At 42.4% G+C, this 25,518-nt stretch overlaps 3 protein-coding genes across 6 annotated transcripts; 2 read left to right on the top strand and 1 right to left on the bottom strand.

Moving 5' to 3' along the window:
- The first annotated feature begins 392 nt into the window (after positions 1-392).
- Positions 393-19,356, top strand: LOC143348614 (uncharacterized). 3 transcript variants are annotated; one of them, XR_013080798.1, is made up of 3 exons: positions 393-1,137; positions 13,281-19,111; positions 19,178-19,356. XR_013080798.1 is itself a non-coding variant. In XM_076779095.1 (3 exons), the coding sequence occupies exons 2-3, from the start codon at positions 13,301-13,303 to the stop codon at positions 14,666-14,668; spliced, it is 1,308 nt and encodes a 435-aa protein (XP_076635210.1). In that variant the 5' UTR covers positions 394-1,137; positions 13,281-13,300; the 3' UTR covers positions 14,669-19,356. The 3 variants fall into 3 exon arrangements, 2 of the variants coding, with proteins under 2 accessions (XP_076635209.1, XP_076635210.1); XM_076779095.1 differs by having other exon boundaries at positions 394-1,137; positions 13,281-13,663; positions 13,724-19,356; XM_076779094.1 differs by having other exon boundaries at positions 13,281-19,356.
- Positions 17,766-24,752, bottom strand: Calypso (ubiquitin carboxyl-terminal hydrolase calypso). Of its 2 annotated transcripts, XR_013080797.1 has the most exons (9): positions 24,260-24,752; positions 23,722-23,936; positions 22,838-23,598; positions 22,608-22,741; positions 20,744-20,848; positions 20,293-20,609; positions 20,064-20,212; positions 19,186-19,990; positions 17,766-19,128 (listed from the first exon to the last, which is right to left on the bottom strand). XR_013080797.1 is itself a non-coding variant. In XM_076779093.1 (8 exons), exons 1-8 carry the CDS (start codon positions 24,315-24,317, stop codon positions 19,912-19,914), a joined length of 1,818 nt encoding a protein of 605 aa, XP_076635208.1. In that variant the 5' UTR covers positions 24,318-24,752; the 3' UTR covers positions 17,766-19,911. The 2 variants fall into 2 exon arrangements, 1 of the variants encoding a protein (XP_076635208.1); XM_076779093.1 differs by having other exon boundaries at positions 17,766-19,990.
- On the top strand, positions 21,103-22,653 carry LOC143348615 (uncharacterized). Its single transcript, XM_076779096.1, has 2 exons — positions 21,103-21,270; positions 21,340-22,653. The coding sequence occupies exons 1-2, from the start codon at positions 21,103-21,105 to the stop codon at positions 22,582-22,584; spliced, it is 1,413 nt and encodes a 470-aa protein (XP_076635211.1). The 3' UTR covers positions 22,585-22,653.
- Positions 24,753-25,518: the final 766 nt, after the last annotated feature.

Below are 25,518 nucleotides of genomic sequence, written 5' to 3'. Positions count from 1 at the left end.
CGAAAAGAATAGAGAAACAACGCGAACGAAGCGTTCAACGTCGCTGCGCGACGCAATCTAATCGCGCGTACGGCAAGCGCTGCGTGACTCGGGGCTGAAAGATATGACGCGACGCGACGCGACAGTGCACCTAGGCGTCGAGTAGGGGCTGAGCACCAAGTGGAGGGGGGACAGGGGACAGGGGGGAGGGGAAGTAAGAGGGGAATGGTCGGCACTCTGACGCAGAGCGGGCTGGCACCGTGGTGGTGGGGAGTACACATAAACCAGGCATAAAGTTCCCCCGGCGGGTGGACCTGTTCACCCCTCCCCCAAAAATCCTCCTCACTACCACGGTCGAAAAGCAACGCCGGCAGCGCGTTCACGCGGGCGCACACACACACGCGCGCGCGCGCGTACACACATATACACACGACACACGCGTGCCGCGTCAGCCTTCTCGCATCAACTCGAAGCCAGACGACATTGGGGCCAAGACGGCAGTCGCGAGTCTCGCGCAGCGTGCAGTCAGTTTGCAGACTGACACCGGACCGAGTGGACGTGTGCGTTTCTCTTCGCGAAACAACTCGTTCTATCCGATTGTACGATCGGTCGACGATCATACAGACTGACACAAATCGTATACGCAGCTCCCTGTCACCTGCTCGCCGTCAGAGTTCAAGTTCATCGGTCTCCGGAAGGAGGACCCTGTCCGGTGAATTCGCGTCTTTTACTCTAAATACGTACACAGTGCTTCGTTTGTTTTTTCGTGTGACTTTATATTTTTTTTCACGGAAATATCCAACTCGGAAAACGGATACGCATTCTTCCGATCGTTACTTTGGCAGTTGTACTCTGTATTTTCTGCTGCCTACTTTGGTGCGACATATACCCCTCTGTTCGTGGAATCTCACTGGATTTACCCATAGAAGAGAGGGAACGATTACGATCGCGACACGCGATAATACGAGCGTTATTATGACGGTCACTCTCGTTACGTTGGTTCGACGAACGGGATACTTTGCGTTCAGCCAGTGAACTACTTGCGTGTCTCGCGGAAAACTGTATATTCGACCGTCTGCCTCTGAGCAGTCCTCGACGAAGGCAAAGTGGATCGCTGTTCCGTCGTTCGACAGTGCTCGAGAGAATCTTTCAAAATTGGTGAGTAACGACAGTTGGTACGATTCCATCCGATTCTTCATCGCCGAATCGAGAACGATTCTTCGAGCAACCATGCGTGGTGCGTCGTCTTTCCTTGCACGATAATTAATCGCATTTTCGAATCGTTGTTTTTCCATAGCGGAAACGAACATTGGTCGCGATTACAGCGCCTGGCCTTGTAATAATTTGTAGAACGGACCGTTATCTCTTGGCAACTTGTCGCGCGCGCCATGATTTTAAACTAAAAACTCGTTGTTGCTGTTGGTCGAAAATAACTAAAGCGACCTGTGCTTGGACCATGTTTCATAATTCGCGTTTCGAGGAATACTTTTTAAAATAATTCAACCGCAATTTCATTCTTTAATTAATATAAATTATCAGTCGCGGGGTGGGATATTTTTACGTTTTCGACGAGCGTTGTTCGATCGCGGATCTCGTTCGACGAATCTGATTCTAAGCGCGCGTATTAAGAAACGACCCTGAAACCAGTCTGCAGACTTTGACCTTCGAGGAACGATTGGAGCGACGCGACGCAACGACGTCGACGATTTGCGAGAGCGCAATAAACTCGTGTGCATCCATTGTTTTCGTTCCGATCGATCTCGTCGCTTGAGCGTCTTATCGCGTTATCGGTGCATTCGAGTTACGGAACCCTCAAACCTTTGATCGAACGTGGAAAGAATAAGTGTTTGAAATCCTGATACGAATAGCAATGCATCGCGAGCATTGGCCAGGATGACGAACGAACGAACGAGCGATCGAGGCGAGAAAAGGCTACGCTTACGAAAGTCTCGTGCAACGCGGCAGCGGTCGTTGCGTCATTCATGACGAAGCGAAGAGGACGACTCTGATCCTTATCTCCGATGGACAGGGGAATACTATACCGGACGGTGTCGGGTCTCGAATACGTTTCCCGTCCGCGTGAACAAAAATACGGAAGGGACGGGTCGCGACGTCTTCGAAATAACAAAAGAAAATGAAAGCGTCTTTAACAGAGGGGACGCGATAACGTGGAAACGCGAAACATCGATCGAAAACAAACGGGTGGTGAAAATTCGAGTTGCGTAGGTCGCTTTGGAATCTCCACGTGGATCGCGTCGCGTCGAAGAAGATCGATCGCGATCGTCGCTTGAAACGGGAACTCCGCCCCCTCTCATCCCCACCCGAGCCCTCTCTGTCGTGTTTTGCACCGTGTGTATCCCCATCCTCCATCGATCTCGCTCCCCTCTCGCCGTTGTCGTCACCCTACCGCCACCACCTTCTCTCTATCGTTGGCCGAAGTGGGCCACGGCCTAATTTGCAGAACTCTCAACCTCGTCGTAGCGTAAAGCGTGTGTGCAATAAGCTTCACGGACTTAAAGCGAAGGGCACGCACGTGTACCAAGGTATGATCTGGCTTCGTGTTCGAGACGAGCGATTAAAAGGCGGTCGGCCCATAATACCGCCTAGAGGGTATATTCGAAATACTATCTTTTTGCATAACTACTATTTCAAAGAACGGTTGGTTCACAACTATTCAACTATTTTAAATTTCACTCCAGCCGAGGAAAGCAGCAATTTACGATTTGGTAAATATTACCAAGGTATTATTTGTCAATTACTTCATTTTCCGAATTATTCCTTCGATACTCGTAAACTTGTACGGTCAGAAAAGTCGGAAACTTCCTCTCTTCCAATTTACATTTCGAACATACTATTGACAAACACTGTGATTCTTTGTTGCTGTACTTGGATTCGTTTCCAAAGGAAATGCAATAGTTTCCGTTAGCATCGGTCGAGTGCAATTGGCAATTACCATCGGCGGGTATGTTTCCTTACGAACGATAAGTTTCGTTTTAAGAGGACGCGTAAAACGAAACAGGCTAATAAAATGGCCACGTATCGCGTCGATGGAATGCAGACGAAAGATATCGATGAGGTCAACTCCCCCCCCCCCCCCCCCCCCCCTAGGGAGTTTTGCGTAGATTTTGTATTGTGCGCTCGTTATCTCGAACGGTCGATCTCTCTTGATTGTTTGGCGTCGCATCAATCGGGATTAGCGATATCAACGATCCGTGGAAACGATCGTGACGCGCGAGTATTATATTCGATTGCGTAGGGTCGGTGGTGCGCAGTAGGAAAGCGCGAACGGGCATCAACGAATCGGCGACTTCCTACCGATCGTACACAATTTCTCGTATCGGTTGTTTGCGGATAACGCACGATACATATATTCTATATCTAAGCACTGCCGCCGACTCGGCTATTGCGGATTGCGCGTTGCGTCATCGGCCGTTCATCGATCACGCGCCGTTCGAAGACAATTTTCGCCGTGAATAGCGTTTGCTACTGGCTCTGGTCGATAACCACGCTGGAATCTCGATTCTGCTTTTTACTTGTCAGGTAAGGCTTCTCTATGTATTGGGATCGTGCAAAAGTTTTCAACATTAATTTTCAATGAGATTGTAAATTTAATAAAACCGATCTCGTTGCTTTGTAATTTCACTTGAAATTTAATTCTAACTTGAGAATAATAATTATTGTTGGCGCGTTTGTCAAGAAAATGGTAAAAGATAGAAATATCGAACGCGAGTTGGACGATCTTGAAGGTGTAACGTCGTGAGAGTCGTCGAGTCGTTGAGCGATCGGCGTGATCGGGCTCAGGCGGTTTATCAATCATATTAGGAAATATCAGGCTCCGTTGTTCGCGGTGACCTTTTCGCGTTTCTGTTATGCAACGAAGGTGAACGGTCTAGCGTAAGACGGCGTGCACGTGTAGGAGTCACGTGGCGGGGAGAACAGCTAGAACAGGAGGCGCTAGCTCGCGCGAATTGCGCGAGCATTTCTATGTCGTGTTATGCACCGACGGTTGCATCACGCGGCGCATTATTTCTTAAGCCTGTTTCCCCGCGTTGTTTATCAACCGAAACGCCCACCCGGCCCGGCCGCTATCCTGCCGTGCTTTCCCTCTCTCGTTTCGCCGAACCGTTTTCGTTTCGATTCAAGAACGCGCGTAGAAGCTCGTCGCGCGTCTGTCTCTTGTGCCTCCGCCGCGCCGGCCGCTCTCCACCATGACGATTGTCTTCCACGTGTTCGCGTTACGTAAGCCGCGTTCGAAACGAGACGAGACGAGACGTATTCGCGCGAGCCTCGACACGTTACCTCAGGTCACGTGTCGGCGGACGTCGAACGCGCGATCAATCGACACGCGAACCTCGCGTGGAACGCGTGAAAATTCAGATAACCGATTATCCTCTCCGCCGGGATACCCTTTGTACCTTGCCATTGTCTTTCGGCCTTTTTATCGGTACGTTTTACCAATTCTTCCCCGCTCTTGCTCGTACAGCTCAGATAACGAAGAAAACTATCGCCACGCGTGTTCGCGGAAGCCGGCCACGAATTATCGTTCCGTGACTCGATTATCGCTGTGACAAATAGTTCACGGTCGTTTTACGAACAGAATTCAAAAACAAAAACCGTGGAACTTTTAGGATGGCAAATTATTACGATCGAGCAGAGCGTCTAGACTGACTCGGAAGTAACCAGAGCTTGCGTTTCGAAGCTTGCGCGATTCACTCTGATCGCAAAATCTTTCGATGCGTTGCGTATCATTTTTTTACAACGCGTGCTCCGGAAGAAAGAATTTTCACCTAAATATCTTGGCTGTTTTTCGGTAGACGATTAAACTTATCTGGAGGAATTTAAAAGGTCAGTAGGAGAATTAAGATAGGAGGAAGATTTTCGTCAAGGTCGACCCTCCTCGAAATCTCAAGGTCGTTGGCAGTTTCTTTATCTTGAGAAGCAACCCCCGTCGATTTTAATGAAATTTGTCAGGGTGATGGGTCTGTTCGTAGAATAAGCATAACTAAAATTTTAATCGTAATACGATTCTTCTCAGAATTTTATAGCGTGGATAAATGTACGCATGTATCCCGTGGTCGAGGAGTTAACGATAACAAATATAGAATAGGATATTCGAACGATCGATGTTAAAAGTAGCTCGATCGTATTGAAAAGAGGGTGTTCGTCCCTTGGGGAAAAATTTTAATGGGGAATTCTAGAGGCCAAAATAAGACGAAAATCAAGAATACCAATTTGTTGATGGAGGCTTCATTAAAAAGTTATTAACGTTTAAAGTTTTACCAGTGCTGAATTTTTTTCTCGAAAGTGGATAGGATTTCGGAGGTATGTATAATGACCAAAAATGATTGTAATTGATCCCCTTAGCTAAAAATAATTTTTCCAGAACGATTTGAAATTTTTTAATTTAATTGTTAATAACTTTTTAACGAAGCCTCCATCAACAAATAGGAATTCTTGATTTACGTCTTATTTTGGCCTCCAGAATCTCCCATTAAAATTTTTCCCAGGGGTGGCCGAACACCCTGCGTACGGAGGAACGCGTCGCGGTTCCAGTTTTGTTTTTCGGTTGGCGGTCGCGTTATCGCGGAGGCAATTGCATAATGAGCGGGAAACGAAATCGGAGACCGGTTCGAAATGCCTGCGCCGACCCGATAACGGTATCAGCGCTCGCTTGTTACGTGAGCGCCGACCGCAATCGTAACACGCACGGCCGAGCGGTATCGAGTGGCTGGCATTGTGCACGTGCCTTTATATACTGTACTTAAAGTTCGACGTACTCTCGAGAACTATTTCAGGCCCGCGCGTTCTGTCCCCGCATTTTTGGAACGTTCGCCTCCGCCGTGTCCCCTCGTCGTTTGTTATTCGAACAAACGAGCCGCCTCGCCTCGCTCGATCGCTCTCGACCGCTGAAAATGTTTCGCAAAAAATGTTGCACGAGCTCCAGCATTGCTCGTCCGGAGATCCTTGAATTCCTCGAATTTCCCTAAGCACGGGCAAACCAAATTCCTGGTGCTACTATTTATTACGAGAGATTCGCGAAAGATAAGCGCGATTGAATGAAAACCATTCGACCGCTACTCTTACGTAAGAGTGCGACAAAATTGAAGATTCCGCGCGTCGAAGCTGACGCTGCTGTTGCTGGTTACGTCCAAGAAAGCGATCGACGCGTCGTTGAACACGAGGAATTCCCGTATCTCGCGTGCCCAGTTTCAGGGTAATAGGCCGGATAACGGTCGTGTCCTTAAGATGTTGATAAAAGCGAGCACGATTGCGGGCAGCTCGAAAAGCAAGCTTTAACAGAGAAGGTGCGCGGATAGTAGGATATCAGAGCGTGGAGAAGCGGCGGGGGGAGGGGCAGTGCGTGGCTTACACCACTCGGTACACATATCCAACGTACATACGACGTGCCCGTTACAGAGAGGCATGCTTTTCGCGTTACATAATCGTGCGTCACGCGGCAGAGTCGATACAATTTCGAGCAGCTAACAGAAAAAAAGACGCGCTCGCGCGAGATCACGGTCGCTCGATAACGAGCACTTACACTTTTTCTCCAACTCTGTCTCTTTCCGTTTTCGCACACTATCGAAATTACGAGTCGAATTATGCATTGAATCGTTGAATCGTTAATCGTTCTTATGCACAAGTTAACTAGACCAGATGTCGGATTGACATCGAACGCAGCGATGATTTGCGATTTCCCACCAACTACGTGTGCAATGCCTTCGGGGAAATGTAATCTGGTGGCCGACACGCTAAAATAACGGGCGAATAAATTTCTGCGAATCCGCGTTCGTTGCATTCGCGCGGCGCGTGTTCCTCGAAAAGCTCGCGGACGCTGGAAAAACAAATGAGGGATTTACAGTTTCGCCGTAACGTACAAGATCCAGTAGGTATTTAGACGATCAAGGTACTGACAAAACGCTGTACTATTTCACCTCTATACAAATCAGATTCTATGAAATTTTTTAATTATGCGACGGACCTATAATAAAAAATAGATTCACGCCTGGAATAGAAAAGTTGTTCGCGAAGGACGAGTCGTGTCGATTCTTTCGAAAAGTGAAAGACGAAGGAGGAAAATTGCCTGGCACAGGAAAAAAGAACGCCTAACAGGCATATCAGGCGGAAACGAGACCGATGGTCGACAGCCACGTGCGCGCGACTCGCCACTATTGCGCAACAGTGCGACGATATACACGTGCACGCGTGACAACGAAACTCGTGTCACCGTCTCTCGCATAATCTGTTTCTCTGCTTCGAAAAAATTAGTCAGCTAGCGTGATTACCCCCACTGCGTAACCATAATCCTTCCTCGTCTGACCCGGTTTCCTCGTAAATAACGATCATATAGATTCGACGCGTTGTCTGTCCAAGATTTTCATCGAAAAATACGTGCCTATATGGTTAGATCGCGTTTCTGAGCCGCGCGAGCTTCTAATTAATGGTTCCTATTTATAACGTTATCAGCTCGTGTTCGTTATTACGCTCGAGACTCGTTCGTTTCGACGGTTGCGTAGGTATATGTACACACATGCTTGCGCGTAACGATTCAAAATAGAAAATCAAATAGGCGAAACGGGACGAAAAAGCAGGAAATTATGCAACTCCATCGTAGGATCGTTCATCGCGGTCGTTCGGCGAAGTCATCGTGCGTATTAATAGCATCGCGAGTTGGAGAGCGGCGTATTTACGGATTTTCCGACGAATAATCGCACAGGTTAGAACAATGCTAACGAATTTGTAGTACATGTAGATTGTACGTCGCGAAAAAAAAAACGTACGCGTATCCGAGGGAGTGAGTAGTTGTTTCTATTGCGTCATGAGTCATTGGGCTAGTGTCACGTTGCGCAACCAGGCGGCGCAAACCTCCCTAGGCCGATGCACGTGACGCACGCGGATCGATCTAATTGCGATTCATAATTCAAGAAACGAGCCGAGCCGAGTCGCGAATTCTCGACTCGTGTATCATTTTCATAGGCACAGGAGAGGATAACGCATGTTCACGGGCTTTTAAGTGGAAGACGAAACGTGATTCTCGGCTCGTGACACGTGTGTATCGCCTACGTCACGTTGTTGGTTCGCCGCCGCATCTGCGTATACATACAGGCTGTTCGCTCACCCCTGGGATAAAATTTTAATGGGAGATTCTAGAGGGCAAAATAAGACGAAAATCAAAAATATCAATTTCTTGACTGAGGCTTCATTAAAAAGTTATTAAAAAATTAAATTAAAAGATTTTAAATCGTTCTGAAAAAATTATTTTTAATTGCAGGGCTCAATTGTAATAATTTTTGGTGAATACACATACCCCCGAAATCCTATCCATTTTCGAGAAAAAAATTATATTTAGTTACAGGGGTTAATTACAAGCATTTTTGATGAATAGACATACCCCTGAAATCCTACCCACTTTCTAGAAAAAAATTCAGCACTGGTAAAACTTTAAACGTTAATAACTTTTTAACGAAGCCTCCATCGACAAATTAGTATTCTTGATTTTCGTGATATTTTGGCCTCTGGAATCTCCCATTAAAATTTTTCCCAGGGGTGGCCGAACACACTACATACACGGTTTACCGATCGCATCGTTTGAATTCTAACGTTTCACGTGAAACATCTCACGCATCGCGATAATCGTAGCAAGAACGGACGGGAGGAGGGACGAAGATGCGTTGGACGTAACGCACGTAACGACCGGATCAATTCCAACGCTTGCCCAATGCTACGTAATTATTTCGTGTGTGCGTGACGCGCGCGCCAAGGGTCCGCTATTATTATCTCCATGGAGAAATATCGACCCCGAGACACGAAACGAAAGCTACACACGATCGTTGGCTGTGTGTCGATACGATCTTCGCATATGCCGGTTTGCGCAACCAAACGCGAGTTTCGCCACTTTACCGTCTGTATAATTACCATTTTCTCGCTGCGCTCGACATGACCATTTTTATCGATCATTCGAGGAAACCGTAGCCCATTAAAATTGCAAAATTATTCCGACAGTGTACGTCCTCGACCGTTCGTTAATTTCGCGTTATACGCACCGTCCCACCATCTATTATCCTCTAACGACAGAACCGTTGCACCGTTCACGATGGACCGTAAAACTTCCTGATTAATTTTCGTGTTTCGCGAGAAAAAGCCTGACACCTTCTCCGTCTTTACGTTCCTGGTATGCTCATTTACATACACCGGCGCATCGTGTGCGAGCGCACACGTTGCTAGACGGTAATATACAGGCAAAGAAACGCGTAATGGCTAAATATGACTCACCAAGAACGCGTCGTGTAGCTAAGCCGGCCGATTCCTTTCCTCCAAGTACAACGAAAAGGGGGGAGACGGTTGATTGCCCCCGGTCGAAGGGAAACGACGATTTCCTGCCAAATATGCAACGAAACGAAACAGCATCGACACGGATGACGCGCGATCTTTATTACGAGAAAAAATCGATCGATCGCGCTGCGTAATATACATATACCTACCTTGGTAAAATGAAGCGTAGGCTAACGTGCACCGTTCGCGTGTATTATTTTGTTACGGCAGAAATTTCGCGTGGGCGACATTTTCTGTTCCGACAAAAATCTTTCGATCGATAGAACACTCGGTACGGCGATATGAGTCATGTCGAGTCCTGTACGTAACCCGCGACTGAAATTCCACGCGATTGCTCAATTTCGAGAGCAGGCTTACTGTCTCGACTGTGTTCACCTCGTATCGTTGGAACGAATTGAAAACTTGTTGGCTCAACTCGAAACTCTATCTTTCCTTTTTCATTTTCCAACGCGACGTTTACGAGATAAAGATGCGTTCGGCAGAATCTTTAACACGACATTTTGTTCGGTATCCTGCTGTCCTTTACCGAATCGCGTAGAAAGGTTGTTACAATGTTGATACAAAAACTACGTGCACGCGTTTCCATAGCTCGAAACGTTATCGATATAATTGCATTTCCTAGAAACATCGTGTAAAACAGTTTCCAACTAGCGGTGACGCACCTTTCTCAGAGATAATTTAAGGTGTAAGATACATAATCGATAGGCGGAAGGACGCGCGAAAGCCTCGATTCATCGTAAAACTTGGATTCGCGAGGTCGCGATCGCACGTTGCACGATCGAAACGTACGTCATTGAAAGAGATTCGCGTACTGCAGCGTATTTACTGAAACGGCTGACATTCGCTTCCACAAGCGCGTGTAGCACGTGGACGTAGAAACGCACGCGCGCATGATGCAACGACACCCTTACGTAACTCTCGCCCCGCGTGCTTCAACGGTTAATTCACGAGTTTACTCTTTCGGACTTCTCCCTCGCTCCTTGGCGTTCAGGTTCGATACCCCGACTGCTCGACTCGCGCCTTTCGTTGCGACAGAAGAAATCCAATTTACGTTTTCTAAACTATTTCAAATCAACGACTCTGCGACGCACGAAATGCAACAAAGGTCCACAATGGAACAATAAATTTAAAGAATATTACTTTTAAAAAGAAGCAAAAATAATTGTTTTCTCGCTCATAAATATTAATATAAATTATTCCCCGAACTTTTCACGCGTTACACTATTGGCATTTCGTATCGAATTTTGTCCGCGTCTCAATAACCTATAATTGTTCAAAGAATAAGATATCGATTCGATATTCGACATTTTTCTGCTATAAATGCTGACGGTTGAATAAACAAATATTTTCATGATGCAGTTTGTAAACGGCAAATAACAACGATGCAGCACGTGGCACACTCTGTGGCAACACACGTGCATTCTTATATAACTGCACCTCACGCTCGGATTAACGTTCTTCCGACGAGCAAATGTAAGAACGAGTTATTTAACAGTCTTCGCGACTGTAACGACACTTGCTGATTGATTATTTTTCGCGTACCACCAGAATCAAAGATGGCGTTAACGTCTCACGATTCCAGAATCGACAATACATCGATATATTTTTCCGCTCGACACCTACCTTCGAAATAAAAGGAACAACAAACAAATATTTTCTCTATGAACAAATACTAGAATTTTACTAGAATTTTACTAGAATACACATGTTTCCAATTGCTTTTACCGTCCAACTATGTCTGTTACAATACATATTAGTCAGACTTTGAACATCATTCTCGACGAAAGGGTAACGTTTCGACTGGCAACGTTCAGTCGTCGAGTTCGCCGACACTTTCGACCTTGAGGAGCGCGACCTTACCCAAGGCTATTTTGCGACTTCTCTTGCTGTTGCTCGAGTCGGTATTGTTGGCAGTGCGGGCACGTCTTTCGATCTCTCGGAATTCTTCACCTTTGGCCGTCGGGTGCTACTCTCGCATATAACGGTTACGAAAATTTACGAGACTCTCCCTCTTGGATATGATCTGTCATCGTGCCCACGCACACGGCGATGGCGAGGATCGTCCCCGAACGTTCAACAAAATACCCACGAGACGCTGCTGGCATTGGAAATCATTGTATAAACGAGTTAACGCGTTTACCGTGCAAACATAGCGTTAAGTCGATGATGTTCGAGCGCACGCACTCGGAGAATACAAATGGACTTCTGATATACAACGTGCACCTTGAACAGACACTTAACGACGCGTGACGATATGCTACTCCTTGCTGACTGTTTTCTTTTTCCTCTTTTCATTGGTTTTTTCTCTGTTATTTCTTTTGTACGTTTCATTTCGATGAAGGTATACGCCATGTATCCAGTAAGAAAGCTAGAAAAACATAGTCGAAATTTGTCCATTCTTCGCCGAAATAAACAACTTTGAAACTTGGTCGGTTAAGGAATGTATTCATATACGCATGCATAGGAATCTGTGATTCTTCTAGATATAGAATAATTACATATATCGAATACTGGGTTCAAAGTTAAATTCCTGACCAGTAATCAATTAATTTCTGTTTCTTCTGTATTGCGTTTTCTCGTTTACACTATGTATAATGCGAATAATTAGCTCGGTGGGTGAATAATTGTTCCTGGAATGTTCAATTGTCGTTCAAGTATTGTTCAGCGCGATATCAGGTATGACTCAAGGTTTCCATAAGTATGCGTCATCGAATTCTCTACGATGGTTTGATTACAGTTTACGGATGGAGAGGTGGGGGAGAGGATATATCATAATTATTACGTGTTGCGTCACGAGAAAGAAACTATTACATTGACTCATGCCGACAGTTGCGGTCGCAATCGAATTAGTCTTCTGGTTCGAATTCAGGAAGTCATGCCAGGTGATCGATGTAGATCATAATCCGAAACACTGTGTAATTGCAGACAACGAACGCGGCATAATATAAAGTAGTTGAGGAGGTCAGCTACCGTACAAGTCTCTCAGCCTCTCGAGATTCTTTACCTTCTTCCTGATTCCGTATCGTGCGACCTTCTTTTGTAATACTTCGTCACTGTCGCGTGACACCGCCGCACAAGGATTGCGTTTCGTTCGTGGCCAGTATCGCAAATGAGTTCACCGGAACGTACTTGGCGCGACTTTGGATTAATAAATGTTCCTTTTAAAAATTGGAAGGACCTTGCCTCTGCAACAGGCGACACGCCACGGTATATGATACAGGGTTATACAATTTTTCTATTCCGCTAAATAAAAAATAAAGTAAAAGAGCCAATACATGTGGGCACTAGTGTATATAATATTGATTACTATCTCTAATGTTCGTTATATTCGTTACAGAATAATTTTATTCGGTTCCTGAATTATTTAAAAAAATATTTTTCGTATATTTTTTAAGAAGTCATTCTAATAGTTGTCCAAGTTAAGGACCCCTTTATTTAAAAAAAAAATAATGTAAGCATAGTTTATAGCATAATTAGAAAATTGTTTAATAAAATTTGACTTATATAGATGAAAAATTTTATAGCATTTCGTTCGCATCTTAAATGTGCCAGTATTGCCAGATCCTTTACCTTATACCACTTCTCGAAGAGTTCAATTCGAATGTACACAATCGTTCGAAACAAACGGTTATTAATGCAAACGACTCATATAAAATAGCCTATTCTTGTCATGCGTGACTGTCTCGACGAGCCGCTAAGATCCTCGGCACCGTCATCGTAATCGTTTGGCACGCTGTGCCGTGCATTCGTCACCGCCGTTAATAAACTCATCTCGCGCGTTGACTCGAGAATCGTTCTCTTTGGTATCCGACGTTTCGAGTCGTCGAGATAATATACCATACCATTAATTTCGACAGATTAGTCTGTTTCCATCGACTTGGATCTAAAATTGTATGCAAATTGTTACGATTCCGTGACAAAATCTTGCTGTGCTCCGTTCCTGATCGTTGGTTTTGGTTTGCTTACAGATGTACTAAGAAGACAAATTATGGTGGCAGAATTTGTCGCCCGTCAGAGTGGATCGCCCATTAATGGTGAGACCGCGTGTCTGAATAGCAACATGCCGGCCACCCACACTATGGCGCACACCGGCCACGGTGCTCACGGCGCTCACGATGCCCATGGTCCGTTGCCTCCGTTGACGCATCCGGCCCACCATGCTGGTCCGCCGTCCATGCAACAACAGCAACACCAGCATCAGCCTCCGCAACCGCCGCCGCAGCAGCAGCCGCCACAACACCACCACCACCATCACCAACAACAGCAACAGCAGGCACAACAGCAGCAACAGCAGCAGCAGCAGCAGCAGCAGCAACAACAACAGCAGCATCACCTTCACGATGCCCAACAGGTGATACATCCTGAAAATTTCCCCCCGAACTTCGACATCAGAAAAGAGCTATTTTCTCAGCGCAAGCAACGGGAGTTCATCCCGGACAACAAGAAGGACGACAGCTACTGGGACCGTAGGAGGCGCAACAACGAGGCTGCCAAGCGGTCTCGCGAGAAGAGGCGATTCAACGACATGGTGCTCGAGCAGCGAGTGATGGAGCTCAGCAAAGAGAACCATATCTTGAAGGCGCAACTCGAGGCGATACGGGACAAATTCGGTATATGCGGCGAGTCCGTGATCAGCACGGAACACGTCCTCGCGGCCTTACCCACCGAACCTCCCATTAGCGTCAAGAGAGCAAAACTCCCAGCCTCGACGGCCCTCCTCTATGCCAGGACACCCAGTCCAGTGCATACGTCCGTAATTCATCAGCCTGTCAGCGGGGCTCGGTCACCCAGGTCACCGGCTCAGCTCTACGTGCCCGAGACGACCGCCTATCCCGAGACGGAGAGTTTCCAATACCCCTATCCTCATCCAGCGATGCATCTAGATACGACGAGCGCGTTGAACCTGTCCCGCGGACGACGCGCTCAGTCGCCATTCGAACTGTCGTCCGGAAGCGGCGACGAGGGTCCTCAGTTAGTGGTCAGTTCCCAGAATCCAGCAGCTAACAACAGTTTGCCCCACAAGTTGAGGCACAAGTCGCGCATTGGCGACAAGGATGCAGCCAGCGCGCTGCTGGCGCTCCAAGGTATCAAACAGGAACCCGGGCCAAGAGCGTCGCCACCATGGGACAACGAGGGTTCCAGCGACGAACGTGATTCCGGCATTTCCTTGGGCGCCGAATGGACGGGCCCCACCGTGTCCGCTGTTCCTGAAAGCGAGAGGGAGGTCAAGTCGAGACTGGACCGCCTTGCCTCCGAAGTAGCTTCCCTTCAGTCGATATTCCGCCTTGGGAAACCGGCCGACAGTTTGGTTACGGGACATCCGCTGCCCGCGAACGCAACGGTCAGTGGCCCGTGAGAGGAAACCGAATGGTCGTTTCTTCGTGGTTTTCGAGTGGACGAACCAAGAACTGTTTTCCTCTTTATACCGTGCACGGCCGTCTTTGCGATCCTCGAACTGATCCAAAGAGCCTTCGGTCGCGTTAAACGCAAAGGTGACGCATCGAAAGCGAGGAGACCAGGAAGACTTTCGACGACAATGATCGCGCGAACGTTCCAAGTGTGGTGGTAGTTGGTAGTAGGAAACGTGTTGTTGGTAATTGTTGCGCGATTCGTCACGCGATTTTGTCTTTCACATAGATCTTCGCAACGGGAGAACACCGAATATAGATTATGCACATTTTCTAAACCGACTACTACCGACGTTGCAGTATTGGATCCGCGTGCATTTTGGTATCGGCCAATGTCGCGCGTAACGAATATGCGATTTCTTATCGTTCGAATAAGTTAGATCAGTCAGATAAGTTAGATAGGTATTAGATACCTAGTAAGATGTCTACTGGACTTACGTTCAATCAGGTGGCTCGAATCCACGATGACCAAGCCCTAAAAGAGTCTTGGTTATCGTGTTACGGTGAATCGTCGTCGTCGTCGTCGTCGTCGTCGTCGTCGTCGTCCGCGTGATTACGATTGTCCGTTCCAAATATCCTTTGCAGAGTCGACGCTCAATAGGGCAATTCCGAGAGAGATGCTTACAATTTTTTTAAATTACTGCAGGTTTCTTGACTTGTTATACCAAAGGAAAACAAATAAAAAACCATGTAAGATAAAGTATTAACAGTTTAATAAAGAAATAATTCTAAATACAAAGAAATATTAAATTCTAAATTAATTAAAAAAAAAAAAGAAAAAAAAAAGTAAATCAAGATAATTTTAAACACAGTCGTTATCGTTATCTGTATAATTAACCATTAGGTGTACCTAACACTGAAGCTGATACAAAAGATTCCTTAGTAAAAAAATAGTTGTTTTGATCTCTCCTAATCTTAAATTTTTTTCTTGCTTGATTGCAATTTAGACATCTCTACAGGAATTACCCTATACAGATAGAAAGGAATAAATTTTTACACAGTTACCAGACTGTGACTACGACACCAGCGTCTTCTGGTTAACCCATTTTCAGATTTGGGACAAACCCTAGGGTACCAATCAAATCGTTCTCGTCCGCTAAATTTTGTAATAAATGTACAAACCGTGCGGTACTTCATTGAAGACATTTTATACATTACTATCGGGTAAAACGAGTCGACGTTCGGTGTGATAGTCTTTGTAAGTGCTATTCAAGAAAGAATTATTGACGGGGCCCGTGGAACGGTCGAAGGTAATTCATCGAATGGAAGAGCTACTTGATTCGTTTGGTTAAACGCGAGGATCGGTCGAGTCGACTGTTGGGTGCGTATTTGGATGCCTTACGTCAAAATATGGGTCTCCCTACACTGTCCAAGCTATCGTAACAATGATTTAGATGATAAGATGCGATACCTAGGATATAACTAACTTAACACTATAAGACTTTCTTAGGTTATTTCGTTGATACTATCACCATTATCGTCACTAGCGAGTTCGTTTGTTAATTCGGGCAGTCGTGTAGCAGCGGCTAGTCGAAAATCGAGCTTTATCTGGTTTAATCGTACATTGGAACCATGCAACGATTCGAATAATTTCGGGACTCGATACGCTCGATTCGTATTATGGGATTCGGGACGCGGGGAGACGTTCGTTCAAAGATCTTCGGTTAACGTTATTTATCGTCCGCCGAGCGCACGGATTGTTCGAATAGAATCGATCGAGAAAAGAGAGAACTTGGAAGATCTTCGGATTCGCGAGTCTCGAAATTTTCCCGGTACACGAACTTACTTCCCGGTTGACAATTCGTCGCGCAACCGGCTAATTTCACTACCGCCAGTTTATCCGTAACAATTTAATCTCCACACCACGCGCGCATCGTTATCGAGCAATGCAATAATTTTTTCTCCATCGTTCGGTTCTTTTCCCTTTGGTGGCTTCGATCAGATTTATTTACCTGTCCGATTCCTATTTTCTCTCGATACCGAATCCACGCATCGATCTGTAAATAACGTACCTTCGAATCAAACCTTGTCGCTCCCCAGACATTTATCTCATTTCGTTCTTTGTTTCGTTTCTTTTTTTTATACTTTTACTATTAACGATCAATGCGAACGCGTGTGTGTACATATACATATATGTATAAACGGAAGGATCCGTATACACTTTGTGTTTATGTTTACTGGTGCTTGGTGATATTTAGCACCTAGAGCCGAGACGGGACACCCACGCGCGTCAACAGCCGTTTTTCTCTTTATCGAGATGGCAACAGGTGTGGGACCGTGAAATTTGTCAGACACTAGAATCTACGTGCGGTATCCAAATATTGGACGAGCCTATAAATGTATGTAATTATATACATAGTGCACATATACAAGAATTATACATACATATATATATACGTATACACAGATGCATATATATATGCGTGTTTTTTCAAACGAATGTATTTTTCGATATTGTGTGAGAGAATAAGACGAGGACGGTCTCTGTATGGTGTAACGCTTTTGTGTCATACACAAGAAGAAGGACATGCATACAACGTTTCCGTCGATTATCGCTGGAAAGAGCGAATTCTTTTAAAACGGTAAAAATAAAGTCACTTATTTTCGAAATTCTTCAACGAACGGAATCGATCGAACGGTCGCGACCATGTTCGAAGAGAACGGCAGAACCAAAGCGACAAATCGCATCGTTCGGTAGCGAGCGATTTGTTGTAATAAACGTGTTGTTACGTATTTATAAATAAGAGGAGAGGAGAAACCATATCGGATCGTTCGATCGATGCATTCGTCAACACCCCTGTGCGTCGCGTTGGTACGATAACCCACGAACGTTAACATCCTGAACATATTTAAATGACCCACTAAACATGGTTGTAATTCGGAAACAAAACTTTATCTTTGACAATATTCAAAACAATCAACTGAAATTTTATTAATAATAATAATAATTCAATTCTTTCATTTAACCAAGTTTCGCGTATTTATTACAATGGTGAAACGATAGTGCAAATGCCATTGGGTGATTGTTCCCAATGTATATTGGGAACGCCTTCGCTCTGCTCAAAGTGTTAACGTTAATTCACTGTACTTGTAAAACATACTTTTATTTATTACCGTTAATCGCGTACATGGGGTTTTCTAAAATATTGTATTTCGAATAGAAAGTAACTCGAAGAGATTTCCAAGATTATACTTTTGATTGAAAATATTACTTCTCGTCCCTGGCCCTACCAACGTCACGGAAAATAACTGCGCCAACGATGAATAATCAAGGCTACGATAAAATGTTATCCAGCGTTCATTGTACCAACACCGATACACCACGCTCGCTACCTTCTGTGTCGTTTATAATGAGGCGGTACAAGAACGGGGCTTCAATATCGTTTGAACATTTCTGAGTAGATCCGACCAATAGATGATCTGCGGCTTGTTGAAAGAACTGTGTTTGTTAAGGTTTTTGGAAGACACATCACAAGACTGTTTTATCGTAATCGGCGTTCTTCGCGGAAAGATCTCGTCCGTGTTTATCCTCTCCTCTACTCATTCATATTTTTTACTTTATTTTCCTTGCGTGAATTTTCTATATTTTATACGACATGTTTATATTATTAATAAAATGCGTAAACAATGTTCTGCGAACGACAGTCGACGGCAACACAGTCGGTGAACATTTTACTGTCGCCGCTCAAACGTTTCACACAGCTAGCTCAGAGTGAACGGAAGCCATTATAAAAAGTCACGCAACGAGTAGCGACGACGAATATGCGTACGATTAAATTCTACTTCATTGTTTTTATCGATAAGCATCAACCGTCGGACAAATGTGCCCGTAAAGTAATACTTGGATTCTGACCTATTCTACTTTCTCTTGTACGCTTGTATCATGCGGCGATAAACTTGAAAAATGGAACGTTCGATCGTTACGATTTATTTTGTTCAGCAGTTGATTTACCGTAACATACCACGAGTGCCTATAATAACGAACGTGTACCCAGCTGCAAGGTTACAGTTTTCTCAGTAACCCGAAATTAAAAAGCACTTTTTATCGCTAACCAAGACGGTTTCGAAGGAACGGGACTATGTTATTTGTAAATACGAATGTTATAAACTCGCTCGTGATCAGAGTACGTGATGCGAACCGTGTGTAACCGTTCCACTCGTAAAAGATTCCAAATAATCTCCATTTCTCCCTCGAATCAGCTTGCCCACGAGGAACCGTTTGCCTCGACCACGGCGACCATGAATTTGTACATAAACTACTGCACTTTTGCCAAAAAGCACGCTATTCGTGCCGATGAACGTGGCGCAGATATCGAAGGCGTGTGTGAGCATCGGCCGGAGAAGGAACTTTTAATTTTTCTTTGTTAAACTATCCTCGTGTCTCTTTACCCGTACCCTGAAATAGCTTCTTTGAGGACATTTCACATACAGTTCCTAATACAGTTATAATGGTACAGCGACTTACTTAGACAGTCGGCCGTTGTCCACGATAAACATGATTCCAATACGAGTTTTTGATCCTCCTCTCTCCGGCTGTACGGAGATATAAGTATTTAAATCTAAGGGACATATCCACAGCGTGTAGTGTACTTGTATATGAATACCGAAATAAATATTTTCAATGTTTTTGACAATACTTGATGTCGTTTCTTCTTAATCTTTTATACCTCGCTTAACACATTGTTGTTTACTGTAATAGAGCGTTAGTATGGAGTGGAAAATAACACCAAGTATTCGTATCTAAGAAATCATATATATATATATTTCAGACGAAATATAATTAGGTGTAAAGATACAAGTTACTGAAAAAATACCCAAAAGGGTATACTGACGATAAATAGATACCTTGCATTGATATAACAAAAAAATATATCGTAGTGAAGTTAATTTGTACAATTGTAAAGTATAATTGTCGATCGCGCTTGGTACTTGAAATAAATTAAGATCAAAAAAGCATGACTATTATAGCCAACGAATATGCGATTATCTATAAAATATTTCCATTTGCATTGGAAAGTAAAAGAAGCATCGATCGTTCGGTGTCGTCGATGCAACATACGTAACGTAAAATACGATAAAATCGCTCTCTCTTTCTTTTTACATTCCTCGTTTTTACAAAACTATGCGCTCGCAGTGAAGTTGACATTTCATTACTGACAATTCCAACTTGATGTTGACTTAAGTATAAAGATTATTTCCGTTTCTTGCATTTGGTTCTGCCTCGACGTCTACGCGATGAGTTTGGACGAGTATCTGTCTTCTTCGAGGATCTGCGTTAAAATTTTTTACGTTGTTCAATAAATGTCATTTATATCTGATTAAGACTATCGCAAACCCGCTTACCTATGAACCCTGTTTACTGATACAGAAGTATGTTTTTTCAAAGTCAAGTGCTGTTGAACCAATTCTGCTAATTTACCTTGTTGGGCAAGCATCGAAAGAAACGTGCAAATAAACTCATCGTAATTGTGTGTTCTGCGACAATCGTCAATCTAAAACGAGGTAATGTTCTGTACTATTGTCTATTCCAAACGTGAATGTAAATATACTGAGACACCTCGACCGTACGTACCTTGTATTTGTTCCTCTTATCATTTTCATCTTTCAAACTGGTTTCACACATACTTATTTCATGTTCTAAATTTTTCAATAATGCTAAAAGATCTTTGGGCGCAAACGTGTGGGGTTCAAATAATTCTGGATATTTTGAACATAATTTTGGATCGATTTTCTCTACTTTTTTTTCCTCGATAACGGTATCCCCATTACTAGTTTTCACTCTGGCATGGGGTATTCTAACTTCTCCCGACAAACACACCTTTTTATGCAAGTGGCCGCTATCAGAGACTAATCTTTTCCCATTTATATTAATATTTCCAAGAGAACGACCTATTTATGCACAAACATTTTATGCGTTGTTACCGTTTTTTGTCGCAATGCATCGTAGTAAAAAATATATATACATACATATGTATATGTATATGTATATATATGCATAGCAAAGTAACAATGCATATACGTACTTAAACCTGCCTCGTTTTTTTCATCCCCAGCAACTCTAATTACAACAAACTTCTTAAAATCTTTTGTCGACGTTGGACTGCTCTGACCAGAATTCCATCCCCATGCTATAAACAAACTTGTTTAGTACATGCAACTTCTTCCTCATCTATATTAGAATAAAAAAAATATAACTTCTTTTACAACTTCTGTAACAAGCATAGAAAGATGATCGCAGGGGTTAGGTCAAGTAACTGTATCTCAGAGGTGTCAAAGGAAACGACGAAATGTGGGGGAACGTGTGAAAAGCAAATAATACCATCAAGCAAAGTATTTGAATTTCAGTCTGCTGTACAGCTCGTGCATGGAACGCTACGACAAGATGAGACTAACGCTCTCTATTCTTTCTTTTATTCTGGTTACAACAGAATCCTCAAAATGTCCAGAATCAAGAAAACCCCATTCTACCAGTTGCACCATATTTTATAATTGCATAAATTTACCTAGTGGCGGGTACGTCTGGGTACCCAACAAATGTACCGAAGGCTTGGTAAGATAATTTATTATTGCATTAATACGGTTTAATGGATTTACAATTCTTATAATGTTTCGGTTTTAGGTATTTCAACCATATCTACGAATATGTGTTCTACCTGGCGATTCCTGGACATGCGACACGCTATCGACGGAATCATCTATTATAACAAATAGGTATGATACACCTGAATTGATCGATCCGAATGAAACTAGTTATATGGGATTGACAGAAGATCCTCCAAATTTTTCTGAACTTATCGATTCGTCGTATACTACCGATAGCATTCCTGATATGTTCAATCAAGAAACGATAACACCATATCCTTTAATTGAATTTGAGGAAACAATGGAGAATAAATACGAAAAAAATATGGATGACATTTCTGAAACTAATAACTTACAATATGGCTATTTACAAAGAAAGAATCACACTGAAAATGAATATTCAATGTTAAATCGATTAATACATCACTTACTGCTTCACAGAGAAATCACTATACCTTTAGAAGTTCTAGCATCAGCGTCGCTACCTACCTCCTCAAAAACTAACACAAGTATGAAAGATACTTTGTCCAAAGAGTCAGAATTTTCCAAAACCAGCCAACCCAGTGTATTAATGACTTATCTTGTACAGAATTGTATTCAACAGACGAACTTGCAAACAACAACTGCAACTGATACAAAAATTCAAAATGCAACTGAAGCTGATAAAGTCTTAAATAGCGACAATTCAAACGAATTGATGTCACACATGGGAACATTAAACGATACAATACAAACACTGCTTGACGAATCAGAAGACGAAAATATAATTTTAATTACCGATAATACGGGAAACAAGCAATATTTAACAACTGAAAGATATAAATCAATGGGGTACCATTTAAATTCACAATTTATTCGTATAATTCCATGTGTAAAGAATGTTCGAATGCCGAATACAACCGACTGTGTTAAATATTACGTATGCGAACCAGAAATAGTATCCATTATAGAATATTCGTGTCCATCTTACACAGCATTTAATAAGTATACTAGAGTGTGTGACAGAGAAAGTTATGTGAAATGTTTGGAAAATAATCAACAAGATATACAGCTTTCAGATGTTGCTAGTAACGCGCATCGAATAAATATGCTGGAAAACAATATATGTAAAGAACATGGAAAAACAAGAGACGTCACATCCGAATCGCACTACTACATTTGTTATTCTCCTTCAGACAATTTGCAAAATTTCAAATCGATAAAAATGATGTGTCCAAACAGCCTAATATTTTGTCAAAGCAAAAAAGTCTGTACAACGAAACGTCGTTGTAAAGCAAAATAGCATAGCGATAGTTTTTTACTTACCTTGTGTGGGGGAGTTAAACGCAGATCCAATTTCGGACGAAGTATCGGTACTGGATGAACTATGCGCAGGTGATGTTTGAATTCGGAGAGGGGTAGCATAATCCAATGCACACATCACTACTTTTTCCATACCACTATAATAATATGTTTTTTATGGTTCATGATGACATTGCGAAATAAAATATTTGATAAACATGATCTTTATTCTACTCAAATTATTTCATACTTACTTTGATTCAGTCTTTCCAGAAGTTATACTCGAAGCTGACTCTTCTATATCCGTTGCACTATCGCCACTTCTTTCAACGATAATACCTGGTACCGCGGAAGATTCGTTAATCTCAGATTTATTGGGCAGAACATTTTCATCATCGATTTTGCTCTTTTTCTCATATTGTTTATCCGATTTCTCAGAATCATTCTGATTTTTTTCAGAGCCGTCTTGGTGGCTTAACTTGACAAGTTGTTGTAATGCCTCTAATACTATCTGCCTATTAGTTTTCAACATAGTTAACTTATGTGAGATAGCGAGTCGCCGATCAGGAACAACGGCCATTAAATTGAATCTTATATCTTGCAATTGCTCTCCTGTTGCCATTCCTAAACGATCTGTAATTACGCGTCTAAATTGTTCTGTCCATTCTTCGTGTTCTTTCCATGGTCCATGATCCATAGGATACGGTTTCAAGCCATCCAATTCAAATAGTCTACCATTAATCGGTACGTAACTAACAAAATGGAAAGCTTCGCCAGTAAATCTACCGGTCGAGACACCTGTATTTTTATCTTGGCGTCTTTTGGCTTGAGGCATCGCGTGTGAATTATGTGCACATGCTAATTCTGGTGTATTACCAATTGCCCATCCTTTATTTTCTGGACACATTCCAGATGTATGCATTTTCAATCGGGATAAAGTTGTACCCAAATGGATGTTTGGGCAATTAAGTAACACCGAAAGTAATGCATGAGTCGCGCAACTGTTAGGCACAACCTAAACAAAATGAACAAATTATAACAAACGTTTATCAATTAGGATTGTATGCTGTATAATGCAAAGGACATATAAAAAGTAATTAGATACTATAATGAACCATAAATAAAAGCTGTAATGTACCTGTTGTGCAAAAAATATATTGTTAACGATTTCTTCATCTTTTACAAAACTTTCATCCTGTTCTACAACTTTGCGTCTAGATCTCCTTTCCTCTATCCAACGGAATAAAAATATAAAGCCATACACAGGACCTTCCAAAGATTTTTGTAAATCATATATTTCTTCAACTTGCACACCTTTTACTCCAAAATCTTCCAGTAGTAGAGTAAATAAACCTAATGATTCATATATGTGTTAACCAAATTTTCTAAAATATATTTTATCTTACATATTATAAAAAGACACAAACACTCATTCGTTCCATTTATTCTATTGATATTACAATACAATGTACTACAACTATACACAAAGGCATTAAAACGAGCCAAAAATGTTAAAATTATTTCTATTTAATGCACTCTAAATTTCCATTTCTTTTATACAAAACTTGATTTTTTTCGATACATCAACTTAAACTACTGTGTTCTCATAATACACTTAGTTACTGTAATATTAATCGTCACTACAATAACACGTTTCTGTTGTTATTATTTTATACCTGGATCACTTTCTAATTCTAGCCAACCTTCTGTTAATCGATTTATATCAACTGGCATTCTGTGTTGAGTTTCAAGTTCAACACTTTAAAAATTTCACATTCTTTTACAAGTTTTATTACACCGTGACAATTAAAGGCGCCATATTACATCAAAACACATATCATGTGACCCAATCATGTAGGGAAAGAACCTTGAAGAACTGTTACTTTCAATTACTTTAATTTTTCTTTTCTTCAATAATTTTTATCATTATTTTACTCGCATATAATTCTAACTTAATCAATGTCCCATATCATCGATGGAACAATTTTTTAAACTCTTTTTCTTTCGAGCAAAATAAGTAATGCATATATACATCGCATTTCATGTAAACAAGCATAAAAGTTGGCTCAATTATCAAAAATTCATTTTCGATTCGCGATCTTACAGCAATCCTTGGTAAAGTTTTCTATTGTGCGTATTTCTTTGTAAATAGATGTATGAAAAAAGTTATAATTTGATTTTAAAAATTTCACTACGCGTACATAAGAACATACATACAGTGTGGCTAGATTTGGCATAATTGAGTGCATCGACGGCGACATTAGTAACGACGAATTTCCTTGGCGTTGAACAGAGTCATAGCATTACTTCCAGACTAAATTTCAACGAAATCCATTAACTATTGTAGGAGCTATGCCCGTTTGAAAATTGGACCATTTTTATGGGGGTTGTGTCACTTCTCGTAATTAAGGAACAATTTTCCGATTAGTCTTGAAATTTCTACATATTCTACACCAAAATACGCATTATTTGCGTTTTGAAACATTAAAATCTTACAATCCGATCAAGAATTATGATATTTGGAACATACACATGATCTTTCAAGGAAACATTTTTAACCTCACATTATATTTTTGGTAAAGAATTTTTTTCTCGTAAGTGCGTAGAATTTCGAGGGTATGTCTATTGACCAAAAATGATTGTAATTGCCCCCCGCAACCGAAAAGAATTTTTCCAGAACAATTTGAAATGTTCTTTTTTCGTCGAAAAATTTAGGCGCCAAATTAGATTTTCGGTAAGGAATTTTTTTCTCGAAAGTGCGTAGGATTTCGGGGGTATGTGTAATGACCAAAAATGATTATAATCGTCTCTTGCAACCGGAAATATTTTTTTTAGAACGATTTGAAATTTTTTTTTTCACCGAAAAATTTAGGCACCCCCTGTCGATTTTTCTTAAAAATTCCTTTTTCATTTTTAGTAATTTTGTTTGACGCCC

The sequence above is a fragment of the Colletes latitarsis genome, chromosome 11, assembly GCF_051014445.1.
Source record: "Colletes latitarsis isolate SP2378_abdomen chromosome 11, iyColLati1, whole genome shotgun sequence".
Classification (NCBI taxonomy): domain Eukaryota; kingdom Metazoa; phylum Arthropoda; class Insecta; order Hymenoptera; family Colletidae; genus Colletes; species Colletes latitarsis.
Note: the sequence above shows the minus strand (reverse complement) of the source record. Positions and strands in the feature narration are given on the sequence as shown.